General features: G+C 45.3%; 1 protein-coding gene across 1 annotated transcript; it reads right to left on the reverse strand.

The window, feature by feature from the left end:
• Positions 1 to 1,234: 1,234 nt before the first annotated feature.
• Positions 1,235 to 15,136, reverse strand: NPL (N-acetylneuraminate pyruvate lyase). The gene is made up of 12 exons (XM_048313676.1): positions 15,029 to 15,136; positions 14,761 to 14,829; positions 11,373 to 11,446; positions 10,912 to 10,999; positions 6,868 to 6,925; positions 6,709 to 6,784; positions 5,374 to 5,466; positions 4,919 to 5,067; positions 4,683 to 4,729; positions 3,812 to 3,896; positions 3,142 to 3,181; positions 1,235 to 2,026 (listed from the first exon to the last, which is right to left on the reverse strand). The coding sequence occupies exons 2-12, from the start codon at positions 14,823 to 14,825 to the stop codon at positions 1,875 to 1,877; spliced, it is 927 nt and encodes a 308-aa protein (XP_048169633.1). The 5' UTR covers positions 14,826 to 14,829; positions 15,029 to 15,136; the 3' UTR covers positions 1,235 to 1,874.
• Between the last annotated feature and the right edge of the window lie 1,760 nt (positions 15,137 to 16,896).

Consider the following 16,896-nt stretch of genomic DNA (forward strand, 5'->3'; position numbering starts at 1 on the left):
GGTAAGTGTGCTTCCTGTGACTTGTCATCCTTGCGCTAGGCTCTTTATTTTCCAGAGGGGTTGAATGTAACACAAAGTGTGTAAGGCTGGATTTCAGTACAAATACACACCATGTTTTCAGAAGTGCTGGGTGTTCCACTGGGGTGGATGCGGGGATGAGTTGTGCTGTGCCAGGAAAAAATACAAACGATGACCTGTTCTTAGGCAGTTTTTCCTTTGGGTAAGGGAAAAGCATAAAGTGAGGCAAAGTATAGATGTGGAGCAGAAGAGGCTGATTTTTGGAGATTTTGGAAATGTCCTGGGCTTTTGTTTCCAGATCCAAGAAGAGAGAGAGGCCTTACCTCTGAAGAATTTTGAAAGTGAAATTCTGGATGCCATCCATCACAATTCTGTTGTTGTCATCCGTGGCGCCACTGGTTGTGGCAAAACCACCCAAGTGCCTCAGTACATCCTGGATCTCTCTTCCCTCCTTCCAGCCCCCCTGCAATCATTCTTTTCATGAGGAACAGTCAGGGCATGAGACCCCTCATGTGTCAGCCATAGGGACCATCAGCCAGCAAGAGGTTCAGCCCAGGACATAAAAAAATGCACCTTTTAATCTGACAACAGGTGACTTGCTCTGGTGAGACCCCACCTGCAGAGCTGCCTCCAGCTCTGTGGCCCCCAACATCAGGACACAGAGCTGCTGGAGTGAGTCCAGAGAAGGCCTTGAAGCTCCTCCAAAGGCTGGAGCCCCTCTGCTCTGTAGACAAGACTGGGAGACCTGGGGGTATTCAGCTTGGAGAAGGCGCAGGGGAGACCTTACAGCCCCTTGAAGTGCCTAAAGGGGCTCCAAGAGAGCTGGAGAGGGACTTGGGGCAAGGCCTGAAGTGACATGACAAGGGGGAATGGCGTCCCGTTGCCAGAGGGCAGAGTCAGATGGGATATTGGGAAGAAGTTCTTCCCTGTGAGGGTGGTGAGGCACTGGCACAGGCTGCCCAGAGAAGCTGTGGCTGCCCCATCCCTGAAGTGTCCAAGACCAGGCTGGATGGGGCTTGGAGCAACTTGGGACAGTGCAAGGTGTGGATGGAAATTGAATGATTTTTAGGTCCCTTCCATCCCAAACCATTCTAAGTTTCTTATGATTCTATGCCTTCCTAACCTGCATGACAGCATTCTGCACTGCCACATGGAGGTGCACAGCTCAATCGTGGCTTTGTTTCTGTCCTAAAGAAAAAAATGGAGAAATACCTGCTTATTAGCGATCCAAAGCTTGCTGTTACAAAAGGGATTTCTTTTTTAAATTTTGCATTAAGCTGTATAAACACAGAAATCAGACAGAAGCAGGATTTTACACACACAGACAATGTCCCAGTGATTCTGATGAACAGATACCAGCCTGAGCAACCTGATGTTGTCATACTGTTGTTTAAACCCACAATGTCCTCATGGAGAGGACAAAACACCATCCAGCTGAGAGGGGGTAGAGACAGATCTTCCTCCTTTCTATGCAAAAGTCATCAGCTCTCTCCTCCAACTGGGAAAAATTTGCTATTTTTTTATTAAATAATCCCAGTCAGTCCTGGAATTTGCAGCACTCCAGGAGAGCAGTGTAAAATGTCAGGCTACATGTGCTCCAGCAAAGGCAGCCCTAACAGGAAGGGGCTTGGACACATTGCCATTTCCCTGAAAGAAATCCTAGCCCATCATGTGGGGGATGTGCCACATGGCAGAGAATACCAGAAAAGGAACCTCCAGATCTACATGGAAGTCAACATCATAGATGTGGCACTTGGGGATGTGGCTTAGTGGTGGACCCGGGAGTGTCAGGTTAGTGGTTGGACCTGATGATCTTAGACGTCTTTCTCAACCTTAGTGATTCCATGACACTATGATCAGTCACCATCAGGCCACACAATGCTGTCCAGCTTGGCTTTGGCCTTGACGATGAACTCACTGGAGGCATCAACAAGCGGAAGCCGTGGAGGTCCCATGGGAATGCCAGAAGCAAAAGTCATTACAGCTTTAGTCTGTGCAACACCAAAACCTGGGCAGACAAAAGCAAAATCAGGACATTTGCAGACCACTTTCCTTAAAGCAGCCTCAATACAGGTGTCCAAAAAAGCAGCAGCATAGATTTTCTGTGTAATCCAGCATCAACCAGGCTTCAAGCACTTCTTGGAAGCAAGAGCAGTGTAATTTAAAAGAGGTAACTGTGCTTGCAGACAGGAATGACACTGCAGTAAAAATTACACCTACTTACTAAACTTATTCCTATGTAGGAATCCCCCAATTCAGACTCGCACAGAGCCAAGCCTTGGCAGTGACGACATCCTGCCCTCTGTCTATAGATCATGACTCCTTATGTACTTCTGGAAATTTAGTGTTTCCCTCTTTATCTATAAGGCTAAAAAACAACACAATTCCTCTGACTTTGAACCCAAGAAATACAACCAGGCTCTAAAACTCGGCAAGATTCATCAGGGCTTGCATATGTACCGCAAACCTACAGTAAACAGCTCTCTTCATTAAATGTCTGATAGAATTTAATTTAAACATTTCCTGTCTGTTTCAGTCTCCGACACCACTCTGTTGGTTTTAATTGCTCTTTATATTTAAACTTGATTTTGTTTCTAGAAATCATGGTTTTTTAAAACGTTTTGGCCTTGTACAGCCTTCAACAATATTCCTGTTAAATTACAGCAAGGCAGGAGAGAGAAATATCAGAACTGTTCTTCTACTTGGGCACCACCATTTCAGAAAAATTACTGTAGCAATAAAGCTAGAAATGAGCTTTTGGCGGTGGAAGGAAAAAAACCTAACAAAAAAACCAACCCACAGAAAGAGTCAGGATAAGAACAAGGGTAAATCACAGAGTCACAGTTTTAAATCTGTGAGATTTCACAGCAGAAGGAAGGAAGGGAGAGTGGAATCTGTCAGGGATGCTTGGTCAGCTCCCTTTGTTCAGCTCCCAACTGCTACTAAATTGGGAAACTGCTACAAATTGGGAAACTAAATTGGAAAAGATGCAACAGTTTTTCACTGCAGTATCTTTCAGGAAGGAAGTTCTAAGAGTACAGCTATATGAGAGTTTGAGGAGCACAAAGTTTGCACTTTTAGACATAATGAGGAAAACAGGCAGTGTTTACCCTGTTTACTTACCCAGTTTGATGACAAAGTTGAGAAATTCCCCAGTGAGAAACTAGAAAAGACCGATAGTAATTTATTAACACCCTCAAATTTGAAAGTGTAAAAGCATCTAAAGCTACTATATTTATATCTGATATAACTGTTGCACAGCTTTGAGAAAAGCCCTTGGCCACCTAGCCAGTCTCTGGGAAATACTAATGGAATTCCAGTGGAATAGGGGAGGGATACCACAAATGTTCCATAAAAACATTGGGTACAGATTGTATACTGATGGCTCAGAACTCCTCACAAATCTTCAAACTGCCCAAGACCAAAAGGGGAGAAGGCAGAGCTGATTTGGGACAGCTTTCTGCCCTACATCACATAGGCTATTCCCAGAATATTCCTAGTCAAGGGGCTTGGCCACTGTGGGTTTGTTCCAGTAAAAAGGCCAGACCGTTGCCCACTTGCATGGATGAGATTAGAGTTGAAAGGTAAGTGAGGCAGGTCTTGGTTAAAAGGTAATAAGGAATGGTCAAAAAAGTGAGGAGGGATGAATAACAAAAAGCAGGGTTGGAGATGAAAGAATTTTTCTTTAATAAACCTGTCTCAGAAAGGATGACAGAACCATATGGAGAACAGCCACAGAAAAGCTCAAAGAGGAAGCAGGTTGCTCCCAGTGAGGCCCAGGAAGATGCTTTACCTGATACTTCTGTGCCAAGGCAAGGTCTGGCTTTGCAAAGGCTTGCAACATCAGATTGGTTTGTCGGCCCAAATAGTTGTATGTACTGTCAAAAAACCAAACCAAAAATTGAATTGGTAAATGCAAAGGAGGAACTTAAAACCAGTGAAACAAAAGAAATGACCACAGGCTTTTGCTGTTGATATTGTCATTATTATGAGAAAAATCCGCGCAATCTATGTGTGGTGCAATCTACTGTCAAGCATCTGAAGTATGCCAAGCTCCATGGAAGAATTAGAGAACAGATTTCTCTTCCCAGTTCTTTCCAAATGGAACTGCTTTTCAAAATTAAAAATAAAAAGATATCATCAGCCAATAAGGAAAGTCAATCACTTAGTTTTCCAGCTGCTTGTTTATTTAATGGATTGCCTAGAGAGAACACAGATATCACACAGTAATTCATCCAATCAGCCTGGTATGAGGGGCAGATAAATTAGAAATTAAACTCAGCACAGCTCTTTTCCTCACACACTGCTCATGTGAACTAACAATTTTAACCTCTCTGGGTTTTGGTTCCTTACCCAATGAAGATAGAAGTGATTACCTACTTCAAAAGTTGCCATGAGGATAAAAAATGCATTGAAACCTTTGTATCAGCTTAGAAACCACAGCAGTAATTACTCAAAGGAACATACTCTGGGATCCTGGCTTATATGACTGTCCCATCACTAGGACTGGGGCTAGATTATGTGTCTGTTTGCCTCTCTACATCCCTATCCTGCAAAATCCTCCATTGCCATGACTGAAGACGGTCAGGGAAATACTATGCAAATAGTGGAAGACAAAACAGCACAGTGGATGTGTGAGGCGAAGGAGTCCAAGCCATACTGACCTTCCAACTGCTCCATTTGCCCCTACTGCCAGTGCACCCAACAGTTGCTAGTTTGGGGTGGAGGGAGAAAAAAAAGAAAAAAAATTTTATTTCATGTAATAAAATCAAGGCAAAAAAGGGGTGGTAGGAGGAAGCAGTGAAACTGCCTTGCACTGAGTGTCCAGGGTTACTTCTTCCCCAAGGCTGAAGCAAGAGAGTGCCTTAAGAAGAAATTACTTTTAAGAGAAGCTTCTTACCTCATCCACCCCATAAAGAAATTCAAACTCCCCTGTTTCATTCTTGTTTATGCACTGTGCCAGGTCCAGCAGGTCCGTGTCACTGAACTTCACACCCTGGAAGTTGGGGATCTGTGCTTTTATCCCATCCAGCAGCTCTTCCACACGAACTGCACAGAACAGCAATCTCATATGAGGGAATGCAGGCCTGTTCTGGAAGAGTTCCCTGCCTTGCCCCCGAGAGAAAGACTTCATATTTTACAAGTTGTTCACTTTCAGCCTAAGCCTATTAAACTATACGGCTCTAAAACAATGACTAAGACAACAAAAAGTAAGACTCTTTTACCAGATCAGAAAAATTTTAGGAATGAACTGGCAACAACACCTTTAAGACTAAATATAAATCCATGCATTCAGAAACACCATATAACCTGCTGTCCAGAGCAAATAACCAAAGATCTGTACTCTGTACTTACTCTTCACACCCGTCAGAGGAGGAATGTGATAGTAATAAAATGGAACCTCAGGGGCTTCAGATGCAATCTTCTGTAAGAAAGCAACCAGCTCATCTAGAAGGAAACCATCAGGTATCCCGTAAGAGAAGGAGGCTATCCATAGGGAGACACAGTTCAGATTCACAGCACGGGGGCTGTGGAGAAGTCTCAGCTTGGGCACCACACACAGCAAGTCATACAAAACCCTTCACATGTCATAAAACATTAAATGTGACATAAATCAGGGGAAGACCTTAAGAAAGGCAAAGACAATACTTCTTTTAAACCAAACCCATTTGAGTAGCTCACACTCATTCTTACAAGTGTAACTCAGGCATGCTCTCACATGTGCCAGACCTGTGTGCCAAGTAGTCTCAGCAGGATCACTTGTGTGTAACAGAGGACAAGGGATCAAGTTCATGTTCACCTCCCTGGGGTATTCCTTGGTGAGGATAATGAACCAGGTTTTGGACAACTTTTTTTGCACCATTTTAGGAATCAAAGAGTTGTTATGGTTGACATTCTTCCCAAGAATCTTGCTCATTGCATCCTTCACAGATCTTTTTTCTCATTGACACAGAAGGAAGAAGAATGGCAAAAACCACTGCCACCCTACTCTCAGCGAGGTTTCTGCTGACTTTTGTGCTGTTCCTCTGTGAGTACCAGTCTGATTGCCACTGATTGTGTCCTGGCTGTCACTATCAGCCATTCTGGCAACTTACTCTGGTTTCTTCTGGTGCTTTCATATGAACATTTCCATTCAGAATTCATTCAGACAACTTCTAATATTTCTTTTACAAACCTCCACTTCATGTGGTTCTTTTATGTTATTGTCAGGATCTTAAGGACAAAATACTCAGTTTTCAGTTTTGAGGTAACCTTAGACAGAACCAAACCCGATCACCTCAGTAGCAAGAGCCACAACTGTGTATCAGCAGTTCCTCAACTAGGTCAGTGCCCAGCAAGGGTCAGCATGGAACCAGCTGCTTCCTAGTGTGGCCCAGATCAAACATGAACCCCAAACTATCGATTCAGAACACAGACTAGTTAACTAGACTATTCTTTCCAAAAGCAACTCTTCTTTTTACAAAATGGTAACAAAATACATCCCAAAAGACATCCTTCCCACTTCTTACCAGGACAATTCTGCTATCTATCATCTTTAAAAAATGCTTCTTGCAGGTTTTGCTTTTCCATTACAGTTGTGCAAACATTATCATCAGAATATTTTCCAAAGAAAGTAGATGGCATTAATCCTTTATCTATTATGAAGGTTGGGAGGGCAATAAAAAGGCCTTAGCAATCACATCTACTCACCTTTGTTTGTGGGTTTGAAGAAGAAGGGGGCTATGACAGCAATGCCACCAGCACCTATGACTGCTGCATGTCTTGCCTATAAAAGACAGCATGGAAAGCATCTGAGGGTACATCTTCCTCTATTTATCACACACAGAGTGAAAAATATCATATACACACCAGTTCTTGGCACTCTGGTAGATTCAGTGCTCCCACATGAATGATCACATGGTCCAATCTGCACATAAAAAAACAAATTCAGAAGATTTCGGGGAGGTTTCAGTGATGGTGGAAAAACTACCAGGCTGCCAAAATGTAGCGGGTTGAGTTCGAAACCGGGCGGAAACACCAATTAAATGTAGTGGTTTTGGTTCAAAATATTCATTACTTACTTATTTTCCTTCTGTGAGATAAGAATTAGGAGAAAAAGCAAAGCAGGCACAAACCTTAAACAGTTGCAGTACAATGAAAGAGTTTTATTACTAATAGAATTAAAAGTAAAGAGAAAATAACAAAACAAAATTAAAGAAAATCCCCCCCCCCCTCCAGCACTTCTCTCCTTTTACCCAGCTCACACAAGGGATAACAGAACATGGGATGTTAGTCAGTGTTGCAGTTCTTGAAAAGTCTCTCTCTTATGCTTAAGGAAAAAAGGGTTTTCCTTCAGTTGCACGTGGTTCCCAAACTGCCACCAATAGCAGACCCGCCCGGAAACAAACAGTCTGCTGTGTGTAGAACATCTCTCCCATGAAAAATCTCACAGTTCCTTCACACTACAAAACATGGACCATCACATGGGGTTATTCATCTTTTTAAGGATAAGTTATTTTGGCCTGCACACAAAGGCTTTTCTTCGCCACAAGTCTCTAACAGCCTCTTACTACTTCTATATAGCCTGGCATAGGCACTCTTCATAATCTTCATAGGCCACACGAGGATTCTCCATCCCCCCATGTTCTTCAAATGGATTAAAGAGACAAACAGTTTGTGGTATTACAGTTTCTTACCACGGCATGCAAGAAGGTTTCTTTTAAGCTGCGCGCCAGAATCGCGGCACCGCCCTCTTTTCTCCCGTCGCCATGCTCAGCTCCGTCCCACGTAACTCACTTCTCTTTCTCTCTGACTCTGACGCCGCCATGTTGAAGGGTGTTCTTGTTCAGGCTTTACGGTGGGGAAAGCCTCGCTCCCTCTGTGCTGCTGGCTGCATGGTGTCCTCTTCAGTTCAGCACGGAGTGTGCTGGCTGCAGACAGGAGGCTCTGCCGGCTCCCGCTGGCTCCGCCGGCTCCGCATGGAGAGGAGAGGGACCCGCCTGTCCCCAGAAGCCGCGCTGGATGGGTTTAGCTGTGAGCAGTCCATGGCTGGTTTTAGCTGCCTGCGGCTCTGGGACAGTCCCCCCGCAGCGACCCAGGGTCCGTGCCGCAGCGTTGGGAAAGGGGGAAAGGGGCAGTGGCCCCGGCCCGGCCCGGCGGGGCCGGGAGGCTCGGAGCCCCCCCACCTTCCAGCAGGCGAGCTCCGACCAAAAGGGGAAGTCCCGCCTTTCTGTGCGGTTTAAATATGTAAATTGCGAGAAGCGTAATTGGTCTTAAAGACTGTCCATCAACTCAGGGTCAACCCAATACATTCCACCCCTCGCTTCTTAAAATTTACATATCCAAAAGTTACTTAAAATAGCAAAAACCAGAGCTAAAAGAAAACAAATTACATAAACCTCCACCCCTAGAATTTTTACCACTACTACAAAGCAAATTTCTTCTATTATTCTACTTAATTTTATAACTTTATACTTGCTCTGCTTATTATTTTCTCCTAATTAATCTTCATCTCACAGCGCTCATTAATTGCCCGCATTCCACACCATTTAATGTGGCGGGTTGAGTTCGAAACCAGGCGGAAACACCAATTAAATGTAGTGGTTTTGGTTCAAAATATTCATTACTTACTTATTTTCCTTCTGTGAGATAAGAATTAGGAGAAAAAGCAAAGCAGGCACAAACCTTAAACAGTTGCAGTACAATGAAAGAGTTTTATTACTAATAGAATTAAAAGTAAAGAGAAAATAACAAAACAAAATTAAAGCAAATCCCCCCCCCCCCCAGCACTTCTCTCCTTTTACCCAGCTCACACAAGGGATAACAGAACATGGGATGTTAGTCAGTGTTGCAGTTCTTGAAACAGTCTCTCTCTTATGCTTAAGGAAAAAAGGGTTTTCCTTCAGTTGCACGTGGTTCCCAAACTGCCACTAACAGCAGATCCGCCCGGAAACAAACAATCTGCTGTGTGTAGAACATCTCTCCCATGAAAAATCTCACAGTTCCTTCACACTACAAAACATGGACCATCACATGGGGTTATTCATCTTTTTAAGGATAAGTTATTTTGGCCTGCACACAAAGGCTTTTCTTCGCCACAAGTCTCTAACAGCCTCTTACTACTTCTATATAGCCTGGCATAGGCACTCTCCATAATCTTCATAGGCCACACGAGGATTCTCCATCCCCCCATGTTCTTCAAATGGATTAAAGAGACAAACAGTTTGTGGTATTACAGTTTCTTACCACGGCATGCAAGAAGGTTTCTTTTAAGCTGCGCGCCAGAATCGCGGCACTGCCCTCTTTTCTCCCGTCGCCATTTCCAGCTCCGTCCCACGTGACTCACTTCTCTTTCTCTCTGACTCTGACGCCGCCATGTTGAAGGGTGTTCTTGTTCAGGCTTTACGATGGGGAAAGCCTCGCTCCCTTTGTGCTGCTGGCTGTGTAGTGTCCTCTTCAGTTCAGCACGAAGTGTGCTGGCTGCAGACAGGAGGCTCTGCCGGCTCCCGTTGACTCCGCCGGCTCCGCATGGAGAGGAGAGGGACCCGCCTGTCCCCAGAAGCCGCGCTGGATGGGTTTAGCTGTGAGCAGTCCATGGCTGGTTTTAGCTGCCTGCGGCTCTGGGACAGTCCCCCCGCAGCGACCCAGGGTCCGTGCCGCAGCATTGGGAAAGGGGGAAAGGGGCAGTGGCCCCGGCCCGGCCCGGCAGGGCCGGGAGGCTCGGAGCCCCTCCACCTCCCAGCAAGCGAGCTCCGACAAAAAGGGGAAGTCCCGCCTTTCTGTGCGGTTTAAATATGTAAATTGCGAGAAGCGTAATTGGTCTTAAAGACTGTCCATCAACTCAGGGTCAACCCAATACACAAAATGACTCGCTTCAGCCCAGGTAGCCACAGAACAAGAACCGAAAAAAGAGCTGAGCCTGTGTTGACCTGATGAGCAAAAACGTGGGGAAAGTGCTGACAGTGACAAGCAGCCAGTGATGGAAGAAAAACGTATTTGTAAACATCAATCACATATGACTTCTTGCTGTTGTACTTGCAAGGCTGTCAGGAGAGATGAATCTTAGCATTTTATTAGGAAATTGAAATTCAGATATTGAGAATTTAAAAGGGAGGCTGGGAAGAGTAAAGGAAATCAAAGTATATCTTTACTTTCTAAACCTATTTCTCTGCAAACCTACCAGAAGAGTTCAACCTCACAGCAGCACCTTTGACTGCTTGTCTGCTCCTGCCAAGGGAATCCTCCATGTTCCAGTCCATCAACCCCATTGCTGTTTTTCTCCTTTAAATCCACAAGATATGGATATAAAGGCTATGGATCTGAAGGCTGTGATCCTTCACACCAGTTTATTTCTGCTCATTATTCTTCTCCCCCAAAACACCTCCTCCTCTGCACATCCTCTGACCCAGCATCCGAGAGAAAAGCAGCAGTGAGGGATACAAGACTATGACAGGTACAAGAAAGGGAGAATGAAGCTGCAGTTGGATACACAGATGCAGATCCAGATTAAATTCTTTCTTCTGACACTAATTTTGCTTCTTTAGGGAAGCAGTTAAGCACTCGACACCTCAGCTTCAGTCACACCAAATAATGTAATACATTAAAAGGTTCAGAAATGCTCTTTATTTGTATTTGTTCTCAAGACTAAGCAAACTGCACAGCCCTTCTTTTCCAAGCCCCTTCTCGTTCCCCCACTTCTCAGTGTACCAAAGAGGACTCTCGGAAGCTCTCTAAGCAGGAGAAACAGACATCAGCTAACTGGCAGTGACAGAAACATACTTCTGTGATAAAGGAGCTGGGGAACAAAGCCCAACAACAAAATACTAAAAAAAAAAAGGCATCAGCAAACTTGGTTTTGCAATCAGGCATTATAACACAAGATCTAGAATCCCCCATTCCCTCTCAGTTACTTACTTGTCTTTTCCCTGGCACATCCATTCTTCTGCCAACTGCTTCCTCTCCTGGATGCTAAGGGACAGGCCTTCTCCTGTTGTGCCATTTACTGTTTCAACACAACAAAACACAACACACTGGCTGAGGCCTCACCTACACACACAGGTTTCACTGAAGACAAGAAGTAACATTTTGGAGTTGGGAAGAATCATTCAGATCAGTCTTCTCTGTCAACACATTATCCATTCATCTCTGGAATGTCACCTTATGAAGGTACTTTATTTTATCCCTCACAGAAATAGGGTGTGGGCAAAACTAGATGCCTTAAGTACCTCTTGCACTCTCTCCACTAGTGAATATAAATGGTCAGGATGATCCCACATCCACATTCCCTCCCACTACAGCTCCTATCAGTTAAGATATCACAGGATTCCCATCCAGGCAAAAGGGCTGTAACGCAGTTTCTGTCAAAAAACACTTACCAAAAACGTTCTTCACATTCTGCTCATTTACCAGATAATCCACATACTGACGAATCACTGGGAGGTTAATTTGTCTGCAATAAAAGGAACCACAGCAACCATTAAGTCCCCACCCACAGTTATTTTAAACTTAGTGATTAAGAAACCAAAAAAAACCCCATATATTTTGAAGCCTTGCATTTGTACAAACACAGATTACCCAGAGGTAAGAAACATTCGACATTTATTTAACATCTGAGGTAGCAGCTCAGCCTTGAATTCTCTCTTCCAGTTTCTCTTCCTCCTGACAAGTAGTTTGCTGTTCCAAACTTTTTTTCACAGCAAAGAACTTTTTTTGGGAGATATGAGAGAACAGGAAGAACTAAAACCTTTTTCTCTTTTGAGAGAAACAGGAGTCCTCTTGAGAGCACAAAGTTATTTGTGCAAGTGCTGGCAAATGGTTAAACTGATGGATGGTTATAACTGCTGGATACAGAGAGTGAAATGCCATCCCGCTGGATGTGACTTTGACCTCTCTCTCTCATTAAAGGATGAGGAGAGTGTTGGGGTTTAGGAGTTCTCCATTTTTTTCTTTCTCTTAAAGAATTGTCTCCCATTTTTTGTTGCTAAGAAACAATAACAACCTGATACTTAGAAGAGACAAAAGAAGTTTCTACGGGAAGGGGGGAAGGGTGCGGCTGGCTGCCCTTTTAGCTGGGGGGTTTCTTGTGGAGGGGCAGAGATACCTCGAGAATTGGGCTGGGGAAAAGGGGTTGGGTGCAACTCCTAGCTCCCTCTTTCCTCTCTCAGCATTCGGAGGGCAAGGAGGTCGCAGTCGCTGTGGGAAGAATTCACCACCACTGCGGGGTTCTGTCTTCTGCTGTCTTTGAAAGGAATGAGGCACTTGTCTTTACAAGCAAGCTGTGGGCCTGCTGGAAGATAAAACTAGTACTGAGAGATAAAAGAAACAATGGGAAGGGTTCCACTGATTGATGCATGGAAAGAAAGAGATATGTCTTTACAAATAAACTCTAGGTCTGCTGATAAATGAAATTGGATATTGAGAGATGAAAGAAACAATGAGAAGAACCATAAATTCCATAAGAATTAAAATAAAGGGGGGGTTATACATTAGAAGGGAGTCTTAGGTGTTTTGGGAAGTCTGTACCTCTCAAGTACCTCAGCCAATGGGGAAAGAGAGAGGGAAATGCAGTCGGGAAATTAGGATAAATAGGAGGCTGCACCCTCCAAAAATTTGAGAGACCCCAGGGGAAATGCCCCATGACCTCTCCCTTTATTCGAATAAAGTAACAGGACTCCTCTGTCTCCTTTTTGGACATAAACCTCTGGTGTTTGTGGATTAATTTTCCTGACACCTTCTACCGTGAGTGGAGCTCTGCCCGTCAGAGCAGCCAGCCGTTACACTGGGACCTTGTTACCCTACCTCACCAAACAAAGGACCCTTTCACCATCTGCTCAGGTGTCTCAGGGGAAACCCCTGGATCCCCGAGCCCCTTTCCCCTCCGAGGGAGTCTTTCTCTCTGCCATGTTCAGGATCTGGGCTGCTGCTGCCCACCCCGCCCTCCCCCCGCCGTTCCTCTGCCACTGTTCCGGGTTATTCGCTACACCGTAGTCCGCAGCCCCTGCCTGCCGGAACACCTCGCAGTTCCAGCTACAGCCGCCGAGTTTCTGCTGCCTCTTGCTTGCTGCCCCGGGTGAGCTCGCCCTGCTGTTCCGGCTTGCTGCCTCCGAGGTCCCTGCCGCAGCTCTCTTTGCTATCCAGAGGGCGCACCGGGATCGGCTGCCCCTGGGGGTCCGTAAAGAGAGCCCCCTTTCCATCCCTGTTCGCCGGCTGCGTCCGCCATCACCGCGTGGAGGGACGGCCAGCCCCGCCCCACAGCGCCCCCTGCAGGCGATGGGGAGTCACCGCACCCACCCTGCCCGGCCGGGAGCCACCAGCGCCCCTGGCGGCCGCGACCGCAACTGCACCGGGGGGAAAGGGCCTAAAGAGCGGCAGGAGACCGTTCACTGGGTTTTCTGGTTCTGTTTGTTGTTGCTGCCGTTGTTGTTGTTTGTCTGCCTTGTTTGTTGTTGTTACCATTGTTGCTGTTTGTTTGCCTTGCTATACATATATACTAGTAAAGAACTGTTATTCCTTTTCCCATTTCTTTGCCTGAAAGCCCCTTAATTTCAAAATTATAGAAATTCGGAGGGAAGGGGGTCATATTTTCCATTCCAAGGGAGGCTCCTGCCTTCCTTAGCAGATACCTGTCTTTCAAACCAAGACAGAAAGCAACAGCATTCCCTGGTAAACAGGGGAAATAGAATTCTTGGGTTATCTTCTCTGCAAGACAAATTTATTTTGTTTACTAGTGTATAATATTTCACTGTTGTTTTCACTTGTCATAAATACAGACCAACCCTGCGGTCTGGAAGTCAATTCTGATGCCTTGATTGGTTTTACACAACTCAAAAATCCATAGATGCCACCCCAGAACATATCTGACAAGGACCATGCAGTTAAGGCAGAGGGCTCAGGTCACTCTCTAAATACCATGTTGCAATAAATCTGAGTCATAATAAAAAATAAAATCAGAAATAAGTTTCCTTTAAAGCAAGAATCAAAGCAGTGACTGCAATGGAATGAGTTCCCTGACTGGGATGGAGCCATGTTTTTCAGCACTTTAAGTAAAGTTCACTTTTGGAGATCTGTACTAGCAAATCTCCACTGTCTCTCTCAAGTGTGTACAGATCCTGACACATCCCCCATGAGAGCTCAGGGTTCTCTGCTGACTCCAAACAACTTGGTCTTGCAACATCAAAATGCAGTGTTTTTTGCTTCTGTTTGCCGCCGCTGCTCTGAAGAAAGCTGAATTTCAAGTTTCAATTTCATGTTATTCTCAAAACTGTGCTGTCCTTGCAGCACAATTTTCTTCAAGTTTAGACTAATTCCATGCACATGTACACACACATGACTGCATGCATGACTTAGCTAAGGTAGAGAGAAGTCTAAAAGGCCTTCAGATTCTGACAATTATTTTCTAGCTCTCAAGAACTCTTTTTAACTAGGACTGCAATTTTCCTTAACAAACATGAAAATGCTGCAATGCTCCGCACATGTAACTGTACTATGATTTGATTTGCACCTAACAAAGCAACAGAAAAGGAGATATGAGACTGATCCAAACTCTCCAAACCCAGACCCACAGCACGTGCTAGCAACAGAAGGAAGCAGAGACAAGGGAATCTCACTCTAGTCCTAGTGGGACCAATTTAATAGTTCCCCCAATCCCATCAAAGATCTGATTTAAAAAAAAAAAAAAAAAAAGCAAGCAGATCACCTCCAAATAAGAAAGAAGGAAAATAAGGGTAGAAGGAAACAGTAATCAGTACAATTTTGACAGCTCACCCATCCGGAGTCATTGGAGTGATGGTAGCAGCTACAAGACCCTCTAACTTCTTCCGGGGTGTCATTGAGCTGTTTGGAAAAAAAGGTGTAAAAGCGATTACCAGCTCTGTTCGAGTGCTTCTGTGAAAGGGTAAAAACCTCACGGGCTGTGCATCAGAGCCCGCCAGGCAGGGAGCGTGGTTCTGCAGAGATGTGGGCTCCGAGCCATTCCCGAGGGAACGGATAGCGGGGGGGCGGGGAAGGGGGTCCGCCCCGGCCCCCCCCTCACCTCAATCAGCCGCGACAGCGGCTCTCGGGGCCGCTCTAGCGGTGGTGCGGGAACGGCCGAGAGGGCAGGAGGCGGAGACAAGGGCGGGGGCCGCGGCAGCAGCTGACGACTGACTCTGCGCAGCCAACCCTGCTCAGCCCAGCCTCCCCTCGCCTAGCCCAGCCACACCCTCCTCATCGGCTTCCGCATGTCCAGCCGATCTCCACCCAGCCTGCCCTTGCCCGGCCCATCCCCCGCCTGCCCCGCAGCCTCCCATGGGCTGATAGTACGGCCGCGACCTCGGTGGAGTCCTACTGCCGACGCTTTGTGCAAGAGATGAGGCTAGTTTGGGTTATTCATCATTATATGCAAACTTCAAGATAAAAATAAATAAACGAGTCTTTAAATATTAATAACAGGATGGAGACAAACATAAAATCTTGGAATGATTTGGGTTGGAAGAGACCTTAAAAGGTCACCCAGTGCCACCCCCTGCCGTGGGCGGGGACACCTTCCTATCCAACTATCCCAGGTTGCTCTAAGCCGCATCCAACCTGGCCTTGGACATTTCCAGGGATCCAGGGGCAGCCAGCCACAGCTTCCCTGGGCAATCTGTGCCAGGGCCTACCAAACCTCAAAGGGAGGAATCTCTTCCAAATGTTGTCCTCTCAGCCCTGCTGAGGTGCTGGAAGCACTCCCAATAACAGTGCAGTGTCCCTGTTCTGGGACACATGGACAGATCCATGTCCCTGTGTGAGAAAGGCAAATGGAGCTCAGGCTTTCTGCTCCTCACATGCAGCCCAACATGTGGTTTTACCAGATGTGTACCATGTCCAGCATGGAGTGTGGGCTCCATGGCAGTTGTGCTGTGCACAATCCTCCCCATCCCACCAGAACCACAGCTGGGCCAGGATTCAAATCTGCTCCCAGTAGATCTGACCAACGGACTACTAGCATCCTATAAGACAAAGTACTGCCCTGAACAGATTCATAGCAATAAACTTTCAAAAAAAATTTTAAAAACTGTCTTCAGTGTGCACTTTCAGATCTGCCATTAGAGTGTGTTTTGAGAGCACCCAGCACCTGCAGAGAGAACAGTTGTGTGATCCAGGAGTGTTGGAGTGAAAGCTCCTCTGAACTCCGGCCCAGAGGGAAGCCAAAACATAGGGGTTGAATTAAAACCTTTGGACAAGCTGAGATACATGAAGCCACACCAAAGTGAAATAGAAATATAGATTTTTTTAAACTTCTAGTAGAAATATATGCTAAGTGCCTTAAACATTGAAAAGCTGTAGCAGAGACCTTAAACACAGTTCTTGCTGCAGCAGTGTTACCTTTTCACGGAATTCTTTACCTTAGACAAAATACAGATAGAATTATACTGTTCACATTTTTTAGATAGAGTGTTCACATAAACAATAAGAACTGATAGAAACTGTATATGCAAATCTGTGTAATACCTATGTAACGCTTCTGTAAGACTTACGATTGTTAGAATTAGATCAGGATAGGTTAAGAAAAGAAAAACTAGAATCATGTGTTAATCTTATTGGTCAGTTAGCAAATATAATCCACAATTCTGTAAGAAAAAATATAGAGTATAGAGCATATAGAGCATACAGAGCATATAGAAGAAGGAGAAGCTGTTTTTGCCTGCTGTCTGCTGTTGCTGCTTGCCTTTATCATGTAGCCCCCTTCGAACTCTGTCTTCAAGAAAGCTATGAGACTATGAAATAAAGAACTTAGCAGAACAGCAGCCTCCTCTGCTCTCTTACCCTGATCCAGGAAGGAGGGGGAGCCCATCAAAAGCTCAACACAGGAGCACATTTTTCATGTGTTCACATAATAATCTCAGGAGTTTATGGCCGTGGTATTCCTCCTCCACTCCA

This window comes from Corvus hawaiiensis, chromosome 9 (genome assembly GCF_020740725.1).
Source record: "Corvus hawaiiensis isolate bCorHaw1 chromosome 9, bCorHaw1.pri.cur, whole genome shotgun sequence".
Lineage (NCBI taxonomy): Eukaryota > Metazoa > Chordata > Aves > Passeriformes > Corvidae > Corvus > Corvus hawaiiensis.